General features: G+C 43.8%; 3 protein-coding genes across 7 annotated transcripts; 2 read left to right on the forward strand and 1 right to left on the reverse strand.

The window, feature by feature from the left end:
• The first annotated feature begins 696 nt into the window (after positions 1-696).
• On the forward strand, positions 697-3,181 carry LOC134009144 (polyadenylate-binding protein 1-like). The gene is made up of 3 exons (XM_062448869.1): positions 697-1,581; positions 1,699-1,824; positions 3,065-3,181. The coding sequence occupies exons 1-3, from the start codon at positions 697-699 to the stop codon at positions 3,179-3,181; spliced, it is 1,128 nt and encodes a 375-aa protein (XP_062304853.1).
• A 5,063-nt stretch (positions 3,182-8,244) lies between these two features.
• On the forward strand, positions 8,245-10,729 carry LOC134009145 (polyadenylate-binding protein 1-like). The gene is made up of 3 exons (XM_062448870.1): positions 8,245-9,129; positions 9,247-9,372; positions 10,613-10,729. Exons 1-3 carry the CDS (start codon positions 8,245-8,247, stop codon positions 10,727-10,729), a joined length of 1,128 nt encoding a protein of 375 aa, XP_062304854.1.
• Positions 10,730-13,360: 2,631 nt separating this feature from the next.
• LOC134008480 (uncharacterized) lies at positions 13,361-21,543 on the reverse strand. Of its 5 annotated transcripts, XM_062447874.1 has the most exons (9): positions 21,468-21,543; positions 20,448-20,531; positions 17,384-17,659; positions 17,234-17,290; positions 16,726-16,881; positions 16,303-16,620; positions 15,287-15,565; positions 14,903-15,015; positions 13,361-14,752 (listed from the first exon to the last, which is right to left on the reverse strand). In XM_062447874.1, the coding sequence occupies exons 2-9, from the start codon at positions 20,476-20,478 to the stop codon at positions 14,690-14,692; spliced, it is 1,293 nt and encodes a 430-aa protein (XP_062303858.1). In that variant the 5' UTR covers positions 20,479-20,531; positions 21,468-21,543; the 3' UTR covers positions 13,361-14,689. The 5 variants fall into 5 exon arrangements, with proteins under 5 accessions (XP_062303858.1, XP_062303859.1, XP_062303857.1 ...); XM_062447875.1 differs by lacking the exons at positions 20,448-20,531; positions 21,468-21,543 and adding an exon at positions 18,138-18,336; XM_062447873.1 differs by lacking the exons at positions 20,448-20,531; positions 21,468-21,543 and adding an exon at positions 17,858-18,122 and having other exon boundaries at positions 16,726-16,827.
• Positions 21,544-22,294: the final 751 nt, after the last annotated feature.

The raw sequence follows: 22,294 nt of genomic DNA on the forward strand, positions 1-22,294 counted from the left end.
GCCTATAGCCCTATCACCCTAAACCGCCAGGAACCTCGCCCTGTCTTCACGCCGGCAGCCCTAAATGGTCTGCGAACGCCGCCACCCCCCGATTGCGTACTGTGTATTTCTATTTCCGCGATATCCACCACAACGGCTCCCAGACCAACGCAACACCCTACCGATCTTCTCCCTTTTATATCCCTCTCGACACTCCCTTCAACAGGTGCAGCCACTTGTCTAATTGTCAGCGCAGCGCTTGACCGCTCCCCTAACTACCCCCGTCATTCACTACACTTACCATAAACGGATAGAGTAAAGGTTTGATGAGCTACTTTGTCTCCTCTGGTTTGTAACTGATAAACTCCAGCGTCGTGGAGTGAGATGTTTCTCACAGTGAGAGATCCGGTCTGTAAGTCCAGCTGAAGTCTGTCTGTAAACCGCTCACCTAACAAAGTGCAACGTAATTTCCCCGTATTCACCTGCAGTAACCACAATTTATATATATAATATATATATATATATTTATATTATATATATATATTATATTTTTTTTTTTCTTTACTACACTGGCATTATAGTGGAACATCGTCTAAATCATCTATGACGTAACAGAACTTTTGGCATTTAGAATCCACAGTTTTGCATTAAAAAACCTTGTTAGACATAACGTCATCTAGTTGCCTGATATAATTTCCAATTAGATAGTAAGAAAAAATGAATCAGCGTCCTTCTAGTCGTCCAAAAGCTTCCTTGTATGTTGGAGACATACACCAACATGTTACCGAGGCAATGCTCTACAACCACTTCAGTCCCGCCGGGACCATCCACTCTATCCGCGTCTGCAGAGACAGGGTCAACAAGCGCTCTCTGGGTTATGCCTATGTCAACTTCAAGAGGTCAGTGGATGCCGAGCACGCCTTAGATTTCTTGAATTTTAAACTGACTGATGGCTCTCCGATTCGTGTAACTTGGGCCCACCAGCGCGACCCGACCATGACAAAGAGCGGTGTGGGTAAAGTCTTTATTAAGAACCTGGACACGTCAATAGATAACGAAAATCTATACGACACCTTCTCTGGCTTCGGCAAAATCTTGTCGAGCAAGATTGCATGTGGTAACAATGGCTCAAAGGGCTATGGTTTTGTTCAATTTGAGACCGCGGAGGCTGCCGAGAAATCTATAGAAAGATTGGACGGTATGCTGTTTAATGACAGAAAAGCATTTGTGGGCCGCTTCAAATCTCGCAAGGAGCGCCAAGCTGAGCGATTTGGTTCATGCGCAAAGTTCACCAATATCTACATCAAGAACTTTGGACAGGATGTGGATGAGCAGAAGCTGACAGAGGTGTTCAGCAAGTATGGAAAGATCACGAGCGTCTGTGTCATGAAGGATGAGAATGGCAAGTCCCGAGGGTTCGGCTTTGTGAACTTTGAGAGGCACGAGGATGCGCAAAAAGCTGTGGATGACATGAAAGGAATGCAAATTAGCGGCAAGCTGATCTATGTTGGCCGCGCCCAGAAGAGGTTAGAGCGTCAGTCCAAGCTCAAGCGTTGGTTCCAGCAGAACCAGGCTCGCATGACATGCCCTTCTAAGCAGCTGGTGAGTAGAGGCTGCAGTCACATAGTAAAAAGACAGTCATTTCTAGTGCTGTTTCCAGTGCTATTTCCATGTTTTGACAATATTCAATAATGAAGTCCACATTTTGCCAACCATCAGCAGCACATGAGTGCCCAGATCCACTCCAAGACCAAAGCCCAGGTCAAGGTCCAGACCCTGACCCAGGAAAATGCCCAGGTCGAGACCCAGCCTAAGGTCCATGTCTGGACCCATCCTCAGGCCCAAGTCCAGACCCAGCTTCAGGCCCAGATCCAGACCGGGACCCAGGTCCTGACCCATGCCTTCACCCTGGCCTTGGTGTCTATGCAGCAGGTGTAAACCATACACACATGTATATCTTAAATGTGTGATACACAAGGTGGCACCAAAAACCTTGGGTGTCTACTGTATCTATCTAACTGTGTGTATTTAACATAATATGTGCCCTGTCTCTTTCCAGCCTGCTGTCTACACATGGATAAGCTCTCCTGGTGTGTGTGTTGTGCCTGGAGTTTCTAACCCTAACCGACAACTTAGCATGACTGCTCTGGCCCAGCTCATGACCCTGGCTCACAACCAGACAAAGGCCCAGACCCTGATGGAGATTCAGGCCCAGACCCAGACCAGGGCTCAAGTCCAAGTTCAGGCCCTGATTGGAATGCAGCAGGTAATTACAGTACTGGCTTTTGTAAAATGACTTTTGACATGTATTACAGTTGTATTACAGTTTCACATAGTGGCAGCACTAGGATTGTGTGTATCGTATGTAAAGGTGTATTTTAAATTGTGTGTCCCTCTGTCCTCCATTAGCCTTCTGCTTATGTGTGGGGCAAGGAGCCTCTGACAGCCTCCACACTGGCCTCCACTCCTCTGCACTACCAGAATCCTAAGCTGGGAGTGTCTCTCATCAGCATCATCCAAAAGTTTCAACCACACCTAGCTGAAAAGCTCACCGGTATGTTCCTGGAGATGGAAAATGATGAGGTGATCCACCTGCTGGGATCTCCACAGGCTCTGCACTCTAAGATCAATCAGGCAATGGCTGCCTTTCGTGCCTCCCGGATGAATGTGGCCAAGGTTATGTCCCAGCTTAACCTCCAGACACCTTTGAGGATCACCACCCTGCACCAGGCTAACCAGGACTTCAAATCTTCTGCAGCTGAGACCAGCCTGACGAAGCTTGTTGATGGTCTCCACGGAGTCGTGGGAAGGGAGACCTTCTTGCAGCTGTATGGTGAGAAAATCAAGGCTGTGATGAACACTTCCGATAGGCATCAGCCTACCACTGACATCCAGTTGCTGCTGGACATGAAAGAGACAGACAAGCAGATCAAGCGTTGGTTCCAGCGTTGGTTCCAGCAGAACCAGGCTCGCATGACATGCCCTTCTAAGCAGCAGGTGAGTAGAGGCTGCAGTCACATAGTAAAAAGACGAAGTCGAGCAGGTCCTGACCCAGCCTCTGGTCCATCTCCTGACTAATACCCAGGTCCAGACCCTGGCTCAGGCTAATGTCCAGACCCAGCTTCAGGCCCAGATCCAGACCGGGACCCAGGTCCTGACCCATGACTTCACCCTGGCTTTGGTGTCTATGCAGCAGGTGTAAACCATACACACATTTATATCTTAAATGTGTGATACACAAGGTGGCACCAAAAACCTTGGGTGTCTACTGTATCTATCTAACTGTATGTATTTAACATAATATGTGCCCTGTCTCTTTCCAGCCTGCTGTCTACACATGGATAAGCTCTCCTGGTGTGTGTGTTGTGCCTGGAGTTTCTAACCCTAACCGACAACTGAGCATGACTGCTCTGGCCCAGCTCATGACCCTGGCTCACAACCAGACAAAGGCCCAGACCCTGATGGAGATTCAGGCCCAGACCAGGGCTCAAGTCCAAGTTCAGGCCCTGATTGGAATGCAGCAGGTAATTACAGTACTGGCTTTTGTAAAATGACTTTTGACATGTATTACAGTTGTATTACAGTTTCACATAGTGGCAGCACTAGGATTGTGTGTATCGTATGTAAAGGTGTATTTTAAATGGTGTGTCCCTCTGTCCTCCATTAGCCTTCTGCTTATGTGTGGGGCAAGGAGCCTCTGACAGCCTCCACACTGGCCTCCACTCCTCTGCACTACCAGAATCCTAAGCTGGGAGTGTCTCTCATCAGCATCATCCAAAAGTTTCAACCACACCTAGCTGAAAAGCTCACCGGTATGTTCCTGGAGATGGAAAATGATGAGGTGATCCACCTGCTGGGATCTCCACAGGCTCTGCACTCTAAGATCAATCAGGCAATGGCTGCCTTTCGTGCCTCCCGGATGAATGTGGCCAAGGTTATGTCCCAGCTTAACCTCCAGACACCTGTGAGGATCACCACCCTGCACCAGGCTAGCCAGGACTTCAAATCTTCTGCAGCTGAGACCAGCCTGACGAAGCCTGTTGATGGTCTCCAGGGAGTCGTGGGAAGGGAGACCTTCTTGCAGCTGTATGGTGAGCAAATCAAGGCTGTGATGAACACTTCCGATAGGCATCAGCCTACCACTGACTTCCAGTTGCTGCTGGACATGAAAGAGACAGACAAGCAGATCATGTAAGTCACAGTCATTTACTCTTTTAGTATCATTGTATCAAAGTATTTTGTACTTATGAGCTTAGTTAACCTGATATTTGATATTAGTATTAATATTTGATATGTTCTGATGTTAATGGTAGGCCTTCTCTTCTCTTCCTCTTCTCACCCAGTGAAGACCTCAAGCCTGTCGCAGCCAGAGACCTGAGCCTGCTTCACCTGAGCAGAGAGCTTCAACCAGAAACGGCGGTTTCTTCCAAGAGCCATGTTGGCTCCATAGCTGCTCCCAGGCAGAAAGCAAAGAAGAAGGGAGGAGGATGTTTCTGTGGCCTCATGAGGGCTTTCGGGAGAGCTGTCAGGAGAGCTTTCAGGAGAGGAAGAGGAAAGAAAGTAAAACCTTTAAGTTGATCTTCACGGTTGTTATTACGTAAACATGGTTACATTCATAATAAACATACAGTGTGCATACCATGTTGGTTACCAATGGTTTCCTGGTGTTCTGAGCACATAGAACATTTTCTTTTTCTTTTTGAAGGATTGCACTGTGGGTGAGAAGACCTATGGTGGAATCTTACATGCAGAGAACATCACCTCCATGAAAGCTGCTGCATCTGCAGTGAAGAATGGAGATGCTGATCAGTTTCCCACTACTCTGTAATACACATACATTATTAATCCTTAATTAAACATTCATTGCATTTTATTTGACTCTTGACTGTTGTTATTTTCATCTATTAACATCATACCAAAGAGATCTTTATCAAACTTCCTATTTGAGAATCTTTAAACTTGTCTCATTTGCGCAATGAACTGCATTTCTAAGTAAAGCCTCTAGATGGTCCAGTTATCCCAGTTATCAGGAGGATTCTTGCAAGTGAGTTGTAATGCTCTTATGAAAGTATGTGGAAATGCCCCACAATCCCTTTGGCGATTCCTACTGCATGATGAAACTGCTATTTCTTTTCTTGGTTTAACCCTTGTGTTCTCCTCGGGTCGTTCTGACCCATCAGTCATTGTGACCCACCGTCGTATTGCGACAACTTTACCGCATACAAAAACAAAGTGAAGCATTTTCTTTTAACCGTCGGGCTGTCTCAGACCCCCCACATTGCGAAGGTTAAAAGAAAAGTATTTTTATTTGTTTTTGTATTGGGTAAAATTGGGTAAACACAATGATGGTTCGTTATGAACCTTTGGGTCATGTGACCCGAAGGCAGCACGAGGGTTAACATGTGTTGTATGTGAGGCCATAGGCAGGGGTTAATATGAGTATGGGAATTCATGACTCAGCTTTTAAGGTATCCTTTAAAATGTGTCTGACTCATGTTATATTTGGGTGTTATGAGGTTGTCAATGGTCATCTGTCAGTTACCTCTCTACATTCCTTTTAAAAAGTAAATTTAATCTGAAACCTTTAACAGTTCAGCTCACACCATTGTTGGCAACTAAGCCAAAGAGAATCACACTACATAAGCCCAGTCATCCATATTCTTCCTACAGTTGACCCAAAGAATGCTGCCTGTCACAACTACAGGGATGATTGTAGCATGAGCGTAGTCTGACTAAGCCATCTAGTATAAAAAGTCTAGAACTTGAGAAAGGTTTGTTTTTTTGGAAGGAGGGAACAGTGTGTGTGACCGAGAGGAACAGACTAAACAACAGTTTAAAAATAAGGATTTAATCAATTGATTAAGATGGTCCAAAGCTTCACAAGGCATCATTCGCCCATCCCTATATAGGCAAGACAAGTTTATTTGTATAGCACATTTCAACAACAAGGCAATTCAAAGTGCTTCACATAAAACCATTAAAAGCATCAAAACATAATGCAAAAGAAAACACGATTTAAAAACAATTAAGAACATTCAATAACACATTAAAAACATTCAAAAAGCAAGAAATAAAATAAAAGTTGCAGTGCAGTTTAAAAAATAAAATGCAGGAGATGCAGAAATTGATATTCTTTAATCTGGTTCAATTAAAGGCAACAGCGATTAGTAAAGTCTTCAATCTGGATTTAAAGGAGCTGAGGGTCTCAGCAGATCTGCAGCTTTCAGGGACCTTGTTCCAGATATGTGGTGCAGAAAAAACTGAACGCTGCTTCTCCATGTTTAGTTCTGACTCTTGGAACACAAAGTAGACCAGTCCCAGATGACCTGAGGGGTCGGGATGGTTCATAAGGTAGCAGCAGATCACAAATGTATTTAGGCCCTAAACCATTCAGTGCTTTATAAACCAGCAGCAGGATTGTAAAGTCAATTCTTTGTTGGACAGGAAGCCAATGCTGGAAGCCTTTCAGCACAGTCACTTTGCAAAGTCTTTTCTAGTCTTGCTACGTGTGTATAACCTGTCACTGGCACCCTGACAGACCTTGTTACGATGCACCCTGACCCAGTGTCTTGGATCTTCCCATGGCCCTGGCCATGCTCCTGTGGATTTGCCCCTCAATACCTGTTGTTCCTGTACTGACACACCCGTTTTGACCACATCATTGGATTATCCCTTTGTACCTTTGGAATCTGCTTATTAAAGTTCTGTTCTCCACTTGGATCCGACTCCTGGTCCCCTTCCAATTTAACAGTGACAGATATCAAAGCTGTGTGCTGCATTCGTTTTTGTTGTTGTCGAGCACAGTAGAAATCATGAAGGATCTATTTGTCTGTTTGTATATCATTTCTGTTCTGTTCTCGAGAAAACCATTCAAATGTTGACTCATTATGTTGTATTTATCTCTCATTAGAAAAGCAATTTACAGGAAACCAAATGATGACCAAAAAGGAAGTGTATGTAAATTGTTGACCATACCAAAGTGGCATACAAAATGCATGTAATGAGAGGAGATAACATTGAACCAGTTCAAAATTCTAGTAGTTTTTTTCCTTTTGTTTTTTTAGAAAAGCATTTAGAAAAACCTTAATTCAGCAACTCAACTCTTCAGCATTTAAGAGCTAGCAGGGTGTCTCCTTGCCTACAGCATTACTGGTCATCAGATGACAGACTTGGCAGAACTGTCATGTTCCGTGGAGGTTCCCTCTCCATCACAACCTCTCTGTGAGACACAACAACGTGAACTCTTGCTTACTAGAACACATGCAGACCTTCAGCAATCAACAGTGCTATCACACTTCACCGCAACGTCACGCGTGTCTCTACTGTACGGGAGCGCCGTTGCCTCCCGCGGTACACTAGCTCGCCGCCCTATGACTAAAATGCGACCTCCCTAAAACTGGTCCTAAGCGGTTACATACAAAACAAACAAGGGATAGAGTTTAAAAACACTAGGCCTATATACTCAACTCTCCGGGGGTTCGAGACCCTCCCCTGGGGTCTGCGCTTTGTGAGGCCGCTCCAAAGACAGCAGGAGAGCCTACTCCACAGGCTGGGAGCGGACAAGGGTACGCCTATAGCCCTATCACCCTAAACCGCCAGGAACCTCGCCCTGTCTTCACGCCGGCAGCCCTAAATGGTCTGCGAACGCCGCCACCCCCCGATTGCGTACTGTGTATTTCTATTTCCGCGATATCCACCACAACGGCTCCCAGACCAACGCAACACCCTACCGATCTTCTCCCTTTTATATCCCTCTCGACACTCCCTTCAACAGGTGCAGCCACTTGTCTAATTGTCAGCGCAGCGCTTGACCGCTCCCCTAACTACCCCCGTCATTCACTACACTTACCATAAACGGATAGAGTAAAGGTTTGATGAGCTACTTTGTCTCCTCTGGTTTGTAACTGATAAACTCCAGCGTCGTGGAGTGAGATGTTTCTCACAGTGAGAGATCCGGTCTGTAAGTCCAGCTGAAGTCTGTCTGTAAACCGCTCACCTAACAAAGTGCAACGTAATTTCCCCGTATTCACCTGCAGTAACCACAATTTATATATATAATATATATATATATATTTATATTATATATATATATTATATTTTTTTTTTTCTTTACTACACTGGCATTATAGTGGAACATCGTCTAAATCATCTATGACGTAACAGAACTTTTGGCATTTAGAATCCACAGTTTTGCATTAAAAAACCTTGTTAGACATAACGTCATCTAGTTGCCTGATATAATTTCCAATTAGATAGTAAGAAAAAATGAATCAGCGTCCTTCTAGTCGTCCAAAAGCTTCCTTGTATGTTGGAGACATACACCAACATGTTACCGAGGCAATGCTCTACAACCACTTCAGTCCCGCCGGGACCATCCACTCTATCCGCGTCTGCAGAGACAGGGTCAACAAGCGCTCTCTGGGTTATGCCTATGTCAACTTCAAGAGGTCAGTGGATGCCGAGCACGCCTTAGATTTCTTGAATTTTAAACTGACTGATGGCTCTCCGATTCGTGTAACTTGGGCCCACCAGCGCGACCCGACCATGACAAAGAGCGGTGTGGGTAAAGTCTTTATTAAGAACCTGGACACGTCAATAGATAACGAAAATCTATACGACACCTTCTCTGGCTTCGGCAAAATCTTGTCGAGCAAGATTGCATGTGGTAACAATGGCTCAAAGGGCTATGGTTTTGTTCAATTTGAGACCGCGGAGGCTGCCGAGAAATCTATAGAAAGATTGGACGGTATGCTGTTTAATGACAGAAAAGCATTTGTGGGCCGCTTCAAATCTCGCAAGGAGCGCCAAGCTGAGCGATTTGGTTCATGCGCAAAGTTCACCAATATCTACATCAAGAACTTTGGACAGGATGTGGATGAGCAGAAGCTGACAGAGGTGTTCAGCAAGTATGGAAAGATCACGAGCGTCTGTGTCATGAAGGATGAGAATGGCAAGTCCCGAGGGTTCGGCTTTGTGAACTTTGAGAGGCACGAGGATGCGCAAAAAGCTGTGGATGACATGAAAGGAATGCAAATTAGCGGCAAGCTGATCTATGTTGGCCGCGCCCAGAAGAGGTTAGAGCGTCAGTCCAAGCTCAAGCGTTGGTTCCAGCAGAACCAGGCTCGCATGACATGCCCTTCTAAGCAGCTGGTGAGTAGAGGCTGCAGTCACATAGTAAAAAGACAGTCATTTCTAGTGCTGTTTCCAGTGCTATTTCCATGTTTTGACAATATTCAATAATGAAGTCCACATTTTGCCAACCATCAGCAGCACATGAGTGCCCAGATCCACTCCAAGACCAAAGCCCAGGTCAAGGTCCAGACCCTGACCCAGGAAAATGCCCAGGTCGAGACCCAGCCTAAGGTCCATGTCTGGACCCATCCTCAGGCCCAAGTCCAGACCCAGCTTCAGGCCCAGATCCAGACCGGGACCCAGGTCCTGACCCATGCCTTCACCCTGGCCTTGGTGTCTATGCAGCAGGTGTAAACCATACACACATGTATATCTTAAATGTGTGATACACAAGGTGGCACCAAAAACCTTGGGTGTCTACTGTATCTATCTAACTGTGTGTATTTAACATAATATGTGCCCTGTCTCTTTCCAGCCTGCTGTCTACACATGGATAAGCTCTCCTGGTGTGTGTGTTGTGCCTGGAGTTTCTAACCCTAACCGACAACTGAGCATGACTGCTCTGGCCCAGCTCATGACCCTGGCTCACAACCAGACAAAGGCCCAGACCCTGATGGAGATTCAGGCCCAGACCCAGACCAGGGCTCAAGTCCAAGTTCAGGCCCTGATTGGAATGCAGCAGGTAATTACAGTACTGGCTTTTGTAAAATGACTTTTGACATGTATTACAGTTGTATTACAGTTTCACATAGTGGCAGCACTAGGATTGTGTGTATCGTATGTAAAGGTGTATTTTAAATTGTGTGTCCCTCTGTCCTCCATTAGCCTTCTGCTTATGTGTGGGGCAAGGAGCCTCTGACAGCCTCCACACTGGCCTCCACTCCTCTGCACTACCAGAATCCTAAGCTGGGAGTGTCTCTCATCAGCATCATCCACAAGTTTCAACCACACCTAGCTGAAAAGCTCACCGGTATGTTCCTGGAGATGGAAAATGATGAGGTGATCCACCTGCTGGGGTCTCCACAGGCTCTGCACTCTAAGATCAATCAGGCAATGGCTGCCTTTCGTGCCTCCCGGATGAATGTGGCCAAGGTTATGTCCCAGCTTAACCTCCAGACACCTTTGAGGATCACCACCCTGCACCAGGCTAACCAGGACTTCAAATCTTCTGCAGCTGAGACCAGCCTGACGAAGCTTGTTGATGGTCTCCACGGAGTCGTGGGAAGGGAGACCTTCTTGCAGCTGTATGGTGAGAAAATCAAGGCTGTGATGAACACTTCCGATAGGCATCAGCCTACCACTGACATCCAGTTGCTGCTGGACATGAAAGAGACAGACAAGCAGATCAAGCGTTGGTTCCAGCGTTGGTTCCAGCAGAACCAGGCTCGCATGACATGCCCTTCTAAGCAGCAGGTGAGTAGAGGCTGCAGTCACATAGTAAAAAGACGAAGTCGAGCAGGTCCTGACCCAGCCTCTGGTCCATCTCCTGACTAATACCCAGGTCCAGACCCTGGCTCAGGCTAATGTCCAGACCCAGCTTCAGGCCCAGATCCAGACCGGGACCCAGGTCCTGACCCATGACTTCACCCTGGCTTTGGTGTCTATGCAGCAGGTGTAAACCATACACACATTTATATCTTAAATGTGTGATACACAAGGTGGCACCAAAAACCTTGGGTGTCTACTGTATCTATCTAACTGTATGTATTTAACATAATATGTGCCCTGTCTCTTTCCAGCCTGCTGTCTACACATGGATAAGCTCTCCTGGTGTGTGTGTTGTGCCTGGAGTTTCTAACCCTAACCGACAACTGAGCATGACTGCTCTGGCCCAGCTCATGACCCTGGCTCACAACCAGACAAAGGCCCAGACCCTGATGGAGATTCAGGCCCAGGCCCAGACCAGGGCTCAAGTCCAAGTTCAGGCCCTGATTGGAATGCAGCAGGTAATTACAGTACTGGCTTTTGTAAAATGACTTTTGACATGTATTACAGTTGTATTACAGTTTCACATAGTGGCAGCACTAGGATTGTGTGTATCGTATGTAAAGGTGTATTTTAAATTGTGTGTCCCTCTGTCCTCCATTAGCCTTCTGCTTATGTGTGGGGCAAGGAGCCTCTGACAGCCTCCACACTGGCCTCCACTCCTCTGCACTACCAGAATCCTAAGCTGGGAGTGTCTCTCATCAGCATCATCCAAAAGTTTCAACCACACCTAGCTGAAAAGCTCACCGGTATGTTCCTGGAGATGGAAAATGATGAGGTGATCCACCTGCTGGGGTCTCCACAGGCTCTGCACTCTAAGATCAATCAGGCAATGGCTGCCTTTCGTGCCTCCCGGATGAATGTGGCCAAGGTTATGTCCCAGCTTAACCTCCAGACACCTGTGAGGATCACCACCCTGCACCAGGCTAGCCAGGACTTCAAATCTTCTGCAGCTGAGACCAGCCTGACGAAGCCTGTTGATGGTCTCCAGGGAGTCGTGGGAAGGGAGACCTTCTTGCAGCTGTATGGTGAGCAAATCAAGGCTGTGATGAACACTTCCGATAGGCATCAGCCTACCACTGACTTCCAGTTGCTGCTGGACATGAAAGAGACAGACAAGCAGATCATGTAAGTCACAGTCATTTACTCTTTTAGTATCATTGTATCAAAGTATTTTGTACTTATGAGCTTAGTTAACCTGATATTTGATATTAGTATTAATATTTGAAATGTTCTGATGTTAATGGTAGGCCTTCTCTTCTCTTCCTCTTCTCACCCAGTGAAGACCTCAAGCCTGTCGCAGCCAGAGACCTGAGCCTGCTTCACCTGAGCAGAGAGCTTCAACCAGAAACGGCGGTTTCTTCCAAGAGCCATGTTGGCTCCATAGCTGCTCCCAGGCAGAAAGCAAAGAAGAAGGGAGGAGGATGTTTCTGTGGCCTCATGAGGGCTTTCGGGAGAGCTGTCAGGAGAGCTTTCAGGAGAGGAAGAGGAAAGAAAGTAAAACCTTTAAGTTGATCTTCACGGTTGTTATTACGTAAACATGGTTACATTCATAATAAACATACAGTGTGCATACCATGTTGGTTACCAATGGTTTCCTGGTGTTCTGAGCACATAGAACATTTTCTTTTTCTTTTTGAAGGATTGCACTGTGGGTGAGAAGACCTATGGTGGAATCTTACATGCAGAGAACATCACCTCCATGAAAGCTGCTGCATCTGCAGTGAAGAATGGAGATGCTGATCAGTTTCCCACTACTCTGTAATACACATACATTATTAATCCTTAATTAAACATTCATTGCATTTTATTTGACTCTTGACTGTTGTTATTTTCATCTATTAACATCATACCAAAGAGATCTTTATCAAACTTCCTATTTGAGAATCTTTAAACTTGTCTCATTTGCGCAATGAACTGCATTTCTAAGTAAAGCCTCTAGATGGTCCAGTTATCCCAGTTATCAGGAGGATTCTTGCAAGTGAGTTGTAATGCTCTTATGAAAGTATGTGGAAATGCCCCACAATCCCTTTGGCGATTCCTACTGCATGATGAAACTGCTATTTCTTTTCTTGGTTTAACCCTTGTGTTCTCCTCGGGTCGTTCTGACCCATCAGTCATTGTGACCCACCGTCGTATTGCGACAACTTTACCGCATACAAAAACAAAGTGAAGCATTTTCTTTTAACCGTCGGGCTGTCTCAGACCCCCCACATTGCGAAGGTTAAAAGAAAAGTATTTTTATTTGTTTTTGTATTGGGTAAAATTGGGTAAACACAATGATGGTTCGTTATGAACCTTTGGGTCATGTGACCCGAAGGCAGCACGAGGGTTAACATGTGTTGTATGTGAGGCCATAGGCAGGGGTTAATATGAGTATGGGAATTCATGACTCAGCTTTTAAGGTATCCTTTAAAATGTGTCTGACTCATGTTATATTTGGGTGTTATGAGGTTGTCAATGGTCATCTGTCAGTTACCTCTCTACATTCCTTTTAAAAAGTAAATTTAATCTGAAACCTTTAACAGTTCAGCTCACACCATTGTTGGCAACTAAGCCAAAGAGAATCACACTACATAAGCCCAGTCATCCATATTCTTCCTACAGTTGACCCAAAGAATGCTGCCTGTCACAACTACAGGGATGATTGTAGCATGAGCGTAGTCTGACTAAGCCATCTAGTATAAAAAGTCTAGAACTTGAGAAAGGTTTGTTTTTTTGGAAGGAGGGAACAGTGTGTGTGACCGAGAGGAACAGACTAAACAACAGTTTAAAAATAAGGATTTAATCAATTGATTAAGATGGTCCAAAGCTTCACAAGGCATCATTCGCCCATCCCTATATAGGCAAGACAAGTTTATTTGTATAGCACATTTCAACAACAAGGCAATTCAAAGTGCTTCACATAAAACCATTAAAAGCATCAAAACATAATGCAAAAGAAAACACGATTTAAAAACAATTAAGAACATTCAATAACACATTAAAAACATTCAAAAAGCAAGAAATAAAATAAAAGTTGCAGTGCAGTTTAAAAAATAAAATGCAGGAGATGCAGAAATTGATATTCTTTAATCTGGTTCAATTAAAGGCAACAGCGATTAGTAAAGTCTTCAATCTGGATTTAAAGGAGCTGAGGGTCTCAGCAGATCTGCAGCTTTCAGGGACCTTGTTCCAGATATGTGGTGCAGAAAAAACTGAACGCTGCTTCTCCATGTTTAGTTCTGACTCTTGGAACACAAAGTAGACCAGTCCCAGATGACCTGAGGGGTCGGGATGGTTCATAAGGTAGCAGCAGATCACAAATGTATTTAGGCCCTAAACCATTCAGTGCTTTATAAACCAGCAGCAGGATTGTAAAGTCAATTCTTTGTTGGACAGGAAGCCAATGCTGGAAGCCTTTCAGCACAGTCACTTTGCAAAGTCTTTTCTAGTCTTGCTACGTGTGTATAACCTGTCACTGGCACCCTGACAGACCTTGTTACGATGCACCCTGACCCAGTGTCTTGGATCTTCCCATGGCCCTGGCCATGCTCCTGTGGATTTGCCCCTCAATACCTGTTGTTCCTGTACTGACACACCCGTTTTGACCACATCATTGGATTATCCCTTTGTACCTTTGGAATCTGCTTATTAAAGTTCTGTTCTCCACTTGGATCCGACTCCTGGTCCCCTTCCAATTTAACAGTGACAGATATCAAAGCTGTGTGCTGCATTCGTTTTTGTTGTTGTCGAGCACAGTAGAAATCATGAAGGATCTATTTGTCTGTTTGTATATCATTTCTGTTCTGTTCTCGAGAAAACCATTCAAATGTTGACTCATTATGTTGTATTTATCTCTCATTAGAAAAGCAATTTACAGGAAACCAAATGATGACCAAAAAGGAAGTGTATGTAAATTGTTGACCATACCAAAGTGGCATACAAAATGCATGTAATGAGAGGAGATAACATTGAACCAGTTCAAAATTCTAGTAGTTTTTTTCCTTTTGTTTTTTTAGAAAAGCATTTAGAAAAACCTTAATTCAGCAACTCAACTCTTCAGCATTTAAGAGCTAGCAGGGTGTCTCCTTGCCTACAGCATTACTGGTCATCAGATGACAGACTTGGCAGAACTGTCATGTTCCGTGGAGGTTCCCTCTCCATCACAACCTCTCTGTGAGACACAACAACGTGAACTCTTGCTTACTAGAACACATGCAGACCTTCAGCAATCAACAGTGCCATCAATACAAGTATATACTAGAATGATTGTCAAATATTATTCAACTTGGTTCTATTGGTTGAATATTTTACCATATTCTACCTTAAACTTCCTGTATGCCACAGCCACAATCACAGCCACAGCCACAGCCACAGCCACAGCCACAGCACCCCGGTCCCTAGTGTGATTGTGAAAGTTGGTGGTTGTAGACAGACCTGAAGAAACACATACACACACAACCATGGAGTTTTACTAGTGTTTCCAGGTTCTGTGGTCAAAAGTGAGTGCTAAATGGTTGTCTTTCTCACAAGGCGTTTTTAAAACCAACAGTAAACAGACCGGCAGACATGACAGTGTACTATAATGTTTATAATTTGTGTAATAAAGTGCATCAGAGATGTTACTATGAAAACTGAGGATTCAGAGTCTCCATGTTTAGTTGTTTGTCATCTGCCTCTCTTGACATGGAGAGAAACAGCCACTGACCTGGGCACAGCTCTGTCTTGTGGAGTTTGTCTGTCTGGTTACTGATGGGGTTTTCAGCCACACAGCTGTAGGTGTCTCCATCCTGGTCCTTCATCTCCAGATGGAGAGAGATGTTGGAGGAGAGATCAGGACTGCTGGTCTGGTTAAGTCTCTCCTCTCCTTTGTACCAGGTTAGGGTCACATCTCTCCCGTTCTTCACAGAACACTCCACCGTACAAGAGATGTTGTTGGCTGACAGACGGAGGTAGGAGTAACTGATGGCAGGACCGGACACCATGTCTGAACATTTTCATTCAAATGAGTGCCAGTTAGTGTGCCAGTTATTTCCACTAGGAGGTGATATTAGCCTACAGCTTTGAGACAAATTAAAGCGAAACGTACACAAACAATGCACAGGCAAGATGAGTGCTTCTCCGGCATAATGAAATGCACTAAATGAAATAAGTGCAGGCTAGTGAGCAATAGGAATAATGTGGAAGTACATTGTGCGTGTTCATGTAATTAACCTAATACTCAAACAATAAGTATGTCAAAGTAGGACATTCATAGGAGCTGTTGACAATTTACTGATTCCTAATGTGCATGTGTTTGACTGTTATTTAGTTATGTTTTACACTTGATTAAAAAAAAAAATGTTTTAGAGTCGGATTTGGTACAAAGGGGGGAGGAGGAAAACAGCAACAGGTTATGGACAGAATATGTAGAAATAGGTAACACTACCCTTAGGGATCAAAATGTTATGGACAATTGAAACATTTGGGACTTTCTTTGCGTATCTTAAAGTGGTCATCTGTCGGTGTTTTTAAACCATTTCTTTTTTATTCAATATTTATTAGTTATGAATAAAGTGCTTTAAAGGTATCCTGCTGCATTGCCCTCTTAACAGTGGAAAGGTAATTTACTCAAACAAGAACCCAAGTACAAGTACTTAAGTAATAAACCTACACTCAAACTCAGATACTTTAATGCCGTAGGTATTGTATAATTCAGACTGATTACAATTAAACCAAGCTTACCATAAACGGATAGAGTAAAGGTTTGATGAGCCACTTTGTCTCCTCCGGTTTGTAACTGATAAACTCCAGCGTCGTGGAGTGAGATGTTTCTCACAGTGAGAGATCCGGTCTGTAAGTCCAGCTGAAGTCTGTCTGTAAACCGCTCATCTAACAAAGTGCAACGTAATTTCCCTGGATTCACCTGCAGTAACCACAATTTATTGTAGATCCATCCGTCGTCAGGCTGGAGTCCAGCTACATGTGTTTCCAGAGTGACAGTCTTTCCCTTTTGCACACTGAGTTGAGTCAGTTGAGCCTGGGATTCCCAATCAAGCATACCTGAAGATAGAAATTGAGTTATGGACAGTTCATTGCAGAGCATTGGGACAAATCAATTCAGAGTGGCCTAAATAACACAAAGCATAAGAAAAAAAATAGGCTCACGCGCATGCAGCCACGATATTTTGTTTATAGTAGAAGGCGCTGTTATCATCAACGCAGCCTCAGACAGCGCCGATGCTGCATATAGAAACCATGTTGCCAACCCTGGGGCAACAGGGAGAGAACATCTTGTTGCCCTTGCTACTGTAAAAAAGTGGTCTGTGGACGAAATGTGTTATAAAATGGCACAACATTACTTGAATTATACATTTAAACCTATTTGATTATAGCTTAGACCCTAATGTTTCTTTTGCTGCTGGTTAGAATATTCTAACATAAATGATGCCAGAGAAATATGGCAGATGTTGGCCGGATGTGTAGAAGTTACGTTGACAAGATGGAGTATGGAGAGCGTTTTCCAATTGGCAAAACGTCGCCGAGAGGTCGGCATTTTAACGAAACTGTCTTCCAGACAAATCTAGATTTGCCACGACCTGTCTGGGGTCTGCACTGGCATGGATGCACAGCAGTCACATAGAGGGTGCTGTGATTCACAAAGCCACATGCTTACCATGCTCCTCTGGGTTGGAAACAAGAACACACGAACCATCGAAAACCCTCGAAGACCCTGTCAAGCGTTGGTGAGCAGGTATAAGTTTGTTTTTTTATAATATGAAGCCACAAAATTTATTTCAATGTCAGGAACAAAAACATGGCTTACTTTCATATGCTGAGGTTGTTTGGACTGGGGTTGAAGGATTGTCTTTTGCTGCTGTAACTGCTTCCCAGTCAGTATAGCACAACACAACACTGACAATAACAACTACAATCCCAACACATGAGCCCAGTAGTCCATGTTGGGCTCCTATCATAAATAATGGCTTGATGTAGTGCTTCATGACAGTCATGCCCGTCTTCGTGTAACCATCTCCAACTACCTCCAGGTCCACTTTCTGACGGCCAAGATCATCCTTTGTCTCCTGCTCTTTGCCCCTACCTAGAAAGAACAAACAAAAGCACAAAAGGTTGAAATAAAATAGCTTGTTACAATCACTAGTTAGTTTTGTGTTACATTGGTTACAAAACTTGTGCTGTTCACATTTTATAGTGCACATTTCATGATTTTGAAGCAACATATTTGATGTTTCTATTCTTTTCAAAATGTTTCTTCTCTTCTTTAATAATTTATGCTCACTGGTGGGTGGAATGTCAAGACTACTCTTCCTCAACCCCTCTTTTGGCACCTTTTCTGTTTTATACAAATTCAGCTCATCCTCCATATTTTTCAGCGGATATTCGTATCTTTGTTTCTGTTTTTCCAGACTTTGTTTAAGTTTTTCCTCATACATCCTTCTAATCTTTGACACCTCTCTTGGCATCTTGCTCTCCATCAGTTCATAGTTCACTTGGGGTAAGAAGAACTCAGCAGTGTTGTCCTCCACCATCACCTCAATCTTCTGCAGGAGCTCACACACCTGCATATGATTACTTGTAGGTCCACAAAGAACATGATGTCTGCCTCCACATTTCTCCAAAACTGCTTCTGTACTCTCCATAACCTGTTTGGAGAGAGTGAATGTATCCTCTTCTTCACTAACAAACAGGAGCATAGTGTGTTTCCAAACCCTCTCTGACAAAAGCTCCATGTGTTCCTGGACAGACTTGTTCTCATTGGCTGAAATCCCTTCCCCTAAGGGCACCACAAGCAGGAGAGCGTGGGGTCCTGGGGGGTGTTCCATCAACGTCGCTAACGCAAGTCGCGCTAACACGAATAAGTCTCACTTGGGTAAACGTCAATTTAGACTTAAGCCTCAAGCCGTTCCACTAACGTTCCGTTCCACTAACAGGCAACTTCCTGGCATAGTTGCCCGTTCAAGAATGTCCCACATGCAAAGACATAGACAGATGCAGACAGACTGAACAGTGTCAAGGCTTGGCTACAGTGGGTTTGCTTCCTTGTGTGTGATTCCAGCAGACTACATAGTCTAGGCCTACCTACATAGACTGCAGTCTACTACCTTCCTTTCTACTATTATAGTCTACTCTCCTTTCTATTACTTTTTACAAAGGATGGTAGGCTGCTCTTATGTGTTCATTGCCATCCTTAAGAGTTGCTAAAGTGTTATTTCATATATATATATATATATATATATATATATATATATATATATATATATATATATATATATATATATATATATATATATATATATATATATATATATATATATTTATGTATATTTTTTTAAGAATGACAATTACATTTATCTAGATAAATTATGCTGGGCCTGCTGAACCTATACTTCTTCCACAGATACTGGTCAGGGAACCATTACTTCTGTCTCTGAAGACCCTTGGGGCTGGTGGGATAAACGCTCTTTGTATAATCTGAGCACCTTCAACCACCACAGGGTTGTCAAAGAACGGATACGCCATAATTGATTGTAACTTGTCTAGACGCTCTGCTTAGTTTCTAAGTCCTTATTTTACGTCAATTAACCAATGGCTTTTGAAAACAAAAGTGACATTATTTCTTAACTTGTTTATTTAAATTAATATATTTTTTGGAGATGAAGTAAACATGTAGCTAAATCATTAATGTCTGCACTTCAAAAAGTCTGAATTTACGTTTCCGAACACGGACTAAAGTGGTTTGCGCGCAGGAATTTACTCGACGGAACTGTCTTTTGAGATTCTGTTTCCACCTGTTTGAAATTATTTGCAACACATTTTAGTTTAGCTTGACTTTTAGCCTGACACGGATCAGGCTAGTTCCGAAGTATAAGTTACCTTGGTTACGTAGCTAGAACTAAAATAAGCCACCTTAATGGAACGGAACTCTCGCTAAAGTAAGTGAGACTTGGCGAGATAAGTCTAGCTTTTCCTTAATCGACGTTGATGGAACACTCCCCTGGGGGTAACAGAGTCACACTGTTTACTATTTCCTTTTTGATTTGGCTGGACGTGCGTTTCACACTGTCCCAGCCCGGTGTTTCCACCACAGTCACTGTTCTTCCAGCTACTTCTCTTTGCTTCTTCACGCACATGCTTCTGTCTTTCCAGTTCCCTTCTCCCAGGATGTGTCCGGCAACCACACTCTTCCCAGCCCCAACTTTCCCCAGCAGTACAAGTCAAAGATCAGACTGAGGAGTAAGACCCTCTGAGGGAAACAAAAACATAGTGTGACGCCACGAGAGGCTACAAAGCCCTCAGCGAGACAGCTCAAAATAGTGCGAGGACACCGGGGTCGAACAAAAACAAGGGGTATATTAAAGATCCTCAGAATTAACAAAAAAACTTCTAAATCTTACATAGGATTCCAAAAAACGTAAACGGCGCCTCTTCTAGGCGCAGGACTCCTTCTCTTCACCAAACCCCACTCTGCCCACCTAACTGTGGCTCTCCCTCTTTAACACAACCCTTTAGGTCATCAGGGTCTGATCAGTTTCAGGTGTGCGGGAATGCCCCGTTTTTAGGGAGGGATGGAGGTCCCGGCTCCCCCAGCAGAGGGAGCCACAGCTGCTCAGGGCTGCAGACACCTCCGGGGAATGTAGCACCCCTCCAGGACCCAGCCTCTCGTGACGTCACAATAGATTGAACTGTAATTATGTAATTATTAATCCATTTAGCAGACACTTTTATCCAAAATGGCCATACAGTGGGCACTTGAACCTGCAACCACTTGACCTGCAGTCAGATTGCACTACCACTGAGCTGTATACCCATCCACCTAAACCACTTTTACAGACAAAATGTAAGGATTTTTGAAAATATGGTTAACGTACCAGAACCTATTGTTGAGTGCTCAGCTGCCATTTCACAGGTGAGTCAACGCAAGCCTAGACCTGTCACGTGGTGGACCTGGTTGGCTGCAACACAGATAGCCTACAGTAAATCACTTGTTAAATATGGCCCACTGCCCTCTATAGAGGCACATTTCATACAATGTCGTTGTATGTATGTTGTTTTTTTATTAGGTAACTAAAGAAAATAACTATAGAAATTCATCTATAGTCCTTTACGTAAAGTAAATAACTGTGGACAGATAACTCTTGGTTAGTAGTCACACAGTACGAAAACAGTCGTGTTAAACTGTACCTTTTATAGGCTTTCTTTTTGATCAACTTAAATTCAATGAGTCTTGAAGAAAAGTAGGCTATAATGGGCTCAAAACGAGGCCAATGACGATCCACAAATGTAAACGTGTCCCACAAATGTAAAACGTGTTTCACAAGTGTTAAACTGGTTCTGCAAATGTGATCAATTTTCAAGGGGATATACAATAGGCGAAGCGCTCAAGTTACACTTTCGCTTTCAATTTTGTTTGTGTTTAGCCTTACATAAAAAGCACCATGGAAAACATAGAGGCAGTTAAACCGTATATATAATTTCTAAATGAATTGGAAAATAAGAACATTCAGCGAAAGAGGTATGTTAGTCTACATGTAGCGCACTATTAGTCGAGAAATGTTAGTCTATGTTGAAACTCCTTTGAAAGCAACCTTTAGAAGCATACGGTTTCAAACAATGTCCATCCATTGTTGAAAAGGCATCCAATCTAATAATAAATAACATTCTCAACTCTATGCCTGAAATCCCCTTGAACCAGCAACGACTAGCTTTTTTACTTGTAATTTATAGGCCTACTTACATCTAGACTACACAGCAGATTCTTTAGGAGAAGACACACAGCAAGCTAGATGTACATGTTTGCTAGTTGCTACTTGGTTAATAAATAATGATATTTAATGAACCCAAGTTTCTTAAATATATATATATTGGTGTGATTGTCTTTTTCAACTCACTTTTGGTCTTGTTTGAACCTGTTACGTCCCTTGCCCTGCTTGTATGTGTGTTCTGTCTTGTTGTGTGCTTGTCTTCCCTTCTGTTTTCCCCTCACTCTCATTGCTGCATTCAGGTGCCCGTCTGGGAGTGGCTATCGTCACCACTCCCCCGTCACCGGCACAACTACTCTCATCCAATCAACTGTCTGTCCGTCTGCATTGAAACCCTCACCTGTCCGCTGTTCTGGAGTCTGTGTGCGTTTGTAGTCGGCTATGTGTTTGTGCCATTCGTTATTGTCGACGATACTGTTGAGACATATTATTACTTGTTACTTGTTACTTGTATATCGTCCTCCTGTTTATTTTGTGTCTTATTTCTGTTAGGGCCGATACACGGTATCATGCTTTTCGTTGTTTCTGTTTTCGTTCAGTCGCACAGGGGCTTTGGAACAGGTAACGCTAAGCTGCCTGTGACAATCAGGTCATTGTCACCAGAGTACGAAGAGGGCACTCCCTCTTCACGCCAGCAAACAATTAGATCAATCAGTCCACTCCCCTACTGCCCTTAAGACAGTCACTCCCTTCACTTCTTGCTAAGTCTTGCTAATCTTGTGCTGACATTTCTTGGCGATTTCTGATAGACATACCTTGGAATACTGACCTTGTTTTTGCCCCCGACCTCGTCTCTGTTCTACCTGTATTATATAGATGGATATATACAAGCAGTACTGGGGAAAGTTGGGGCCGGGAAGAGTGTGGTTGCCGAACACATCCTGGGAGAAGGGAACTGGAAAGACAGAAGCATGTGTGTGAAGAAGCAAGGAGAAGTAGCTTCTAACTCTAAAATA

Source organism: Osmerus eperlanus, chromosome 22 (assembly GCF_963692335.1).
Source record: "Osmerus eperlanus chromosome 22, fOsmEpe2.1, whole genome shotgun sequence".
Classification (NCBI taxonomy): Eukaryota; Metazoa; Chordata; class Actinopteri; order Osmeriformes; family Osmeridae; genus Osmerus; species Osmerus eperlanus.

Coding starts and splice junctions, on each gene's coding strand:
- LOC134009144 (XM_062448869.1), top strand. CDS start 697: ATGAATCAGCGTCCTTCTAGTCGTCCAAAAGCTTCCTTGTATGTTGGA. Junction 1,582..1,698: donor CATGCCCTTCTAAGCAGCTG/GTGAGTAGAGGC, acceptor GCCAACCATCAG/CAGCACATGAGTGCCCAGAT. Junction 1,825..3,064: donor GGACCCATCCTCAGGCCCAA/GTCCAGACCCAG, acceptor ACTAATACCCAG/GTCCAGACCCTGGCTCAGGC.
- LOC134008480 (XM_062447871.1), bottom strand. CDS start 18,107: ATGGTGGAGGACAACACTGCTGAGTTCTTCTTACCCCAAGTGAACTAT. Junction 17,291..17,383: donor AACAACCTCAGCATATGAAA/GTAAGCCATGTT, acceptor AACGCTTGACAG/GGTCTTCGAGGGTTTTCGAT. Junction 16,882..17,233: donor TTCCAACCCAGAGGAGCATG/GTAAGCATGTGG, acceptor TTTCGTCCACAG/ACCACTTTTTTACAGTAGCA.
- LOC134009145 (XM_062448870.1), top strand. CDS start 8,245: ATGAATCAGCGTCCTTCTAGTCGTCCAAAAGCTTCCTTGTATGTTGGA. Junction 9,130..9,246: donor CATGCCCTTCTAAGCAGCTG/GTGAGTAGAGGC, acceptor GCCAACCATCAG/CAGCACATGAGTGCCCAGAT. Junction 9,373..10,612: donor GGACCCATCCTCAGGCCCAA/GTCCAGACCCAG, acceptor ACTAATACCCAG/GTCCAGACCCTGGCTCAGGC.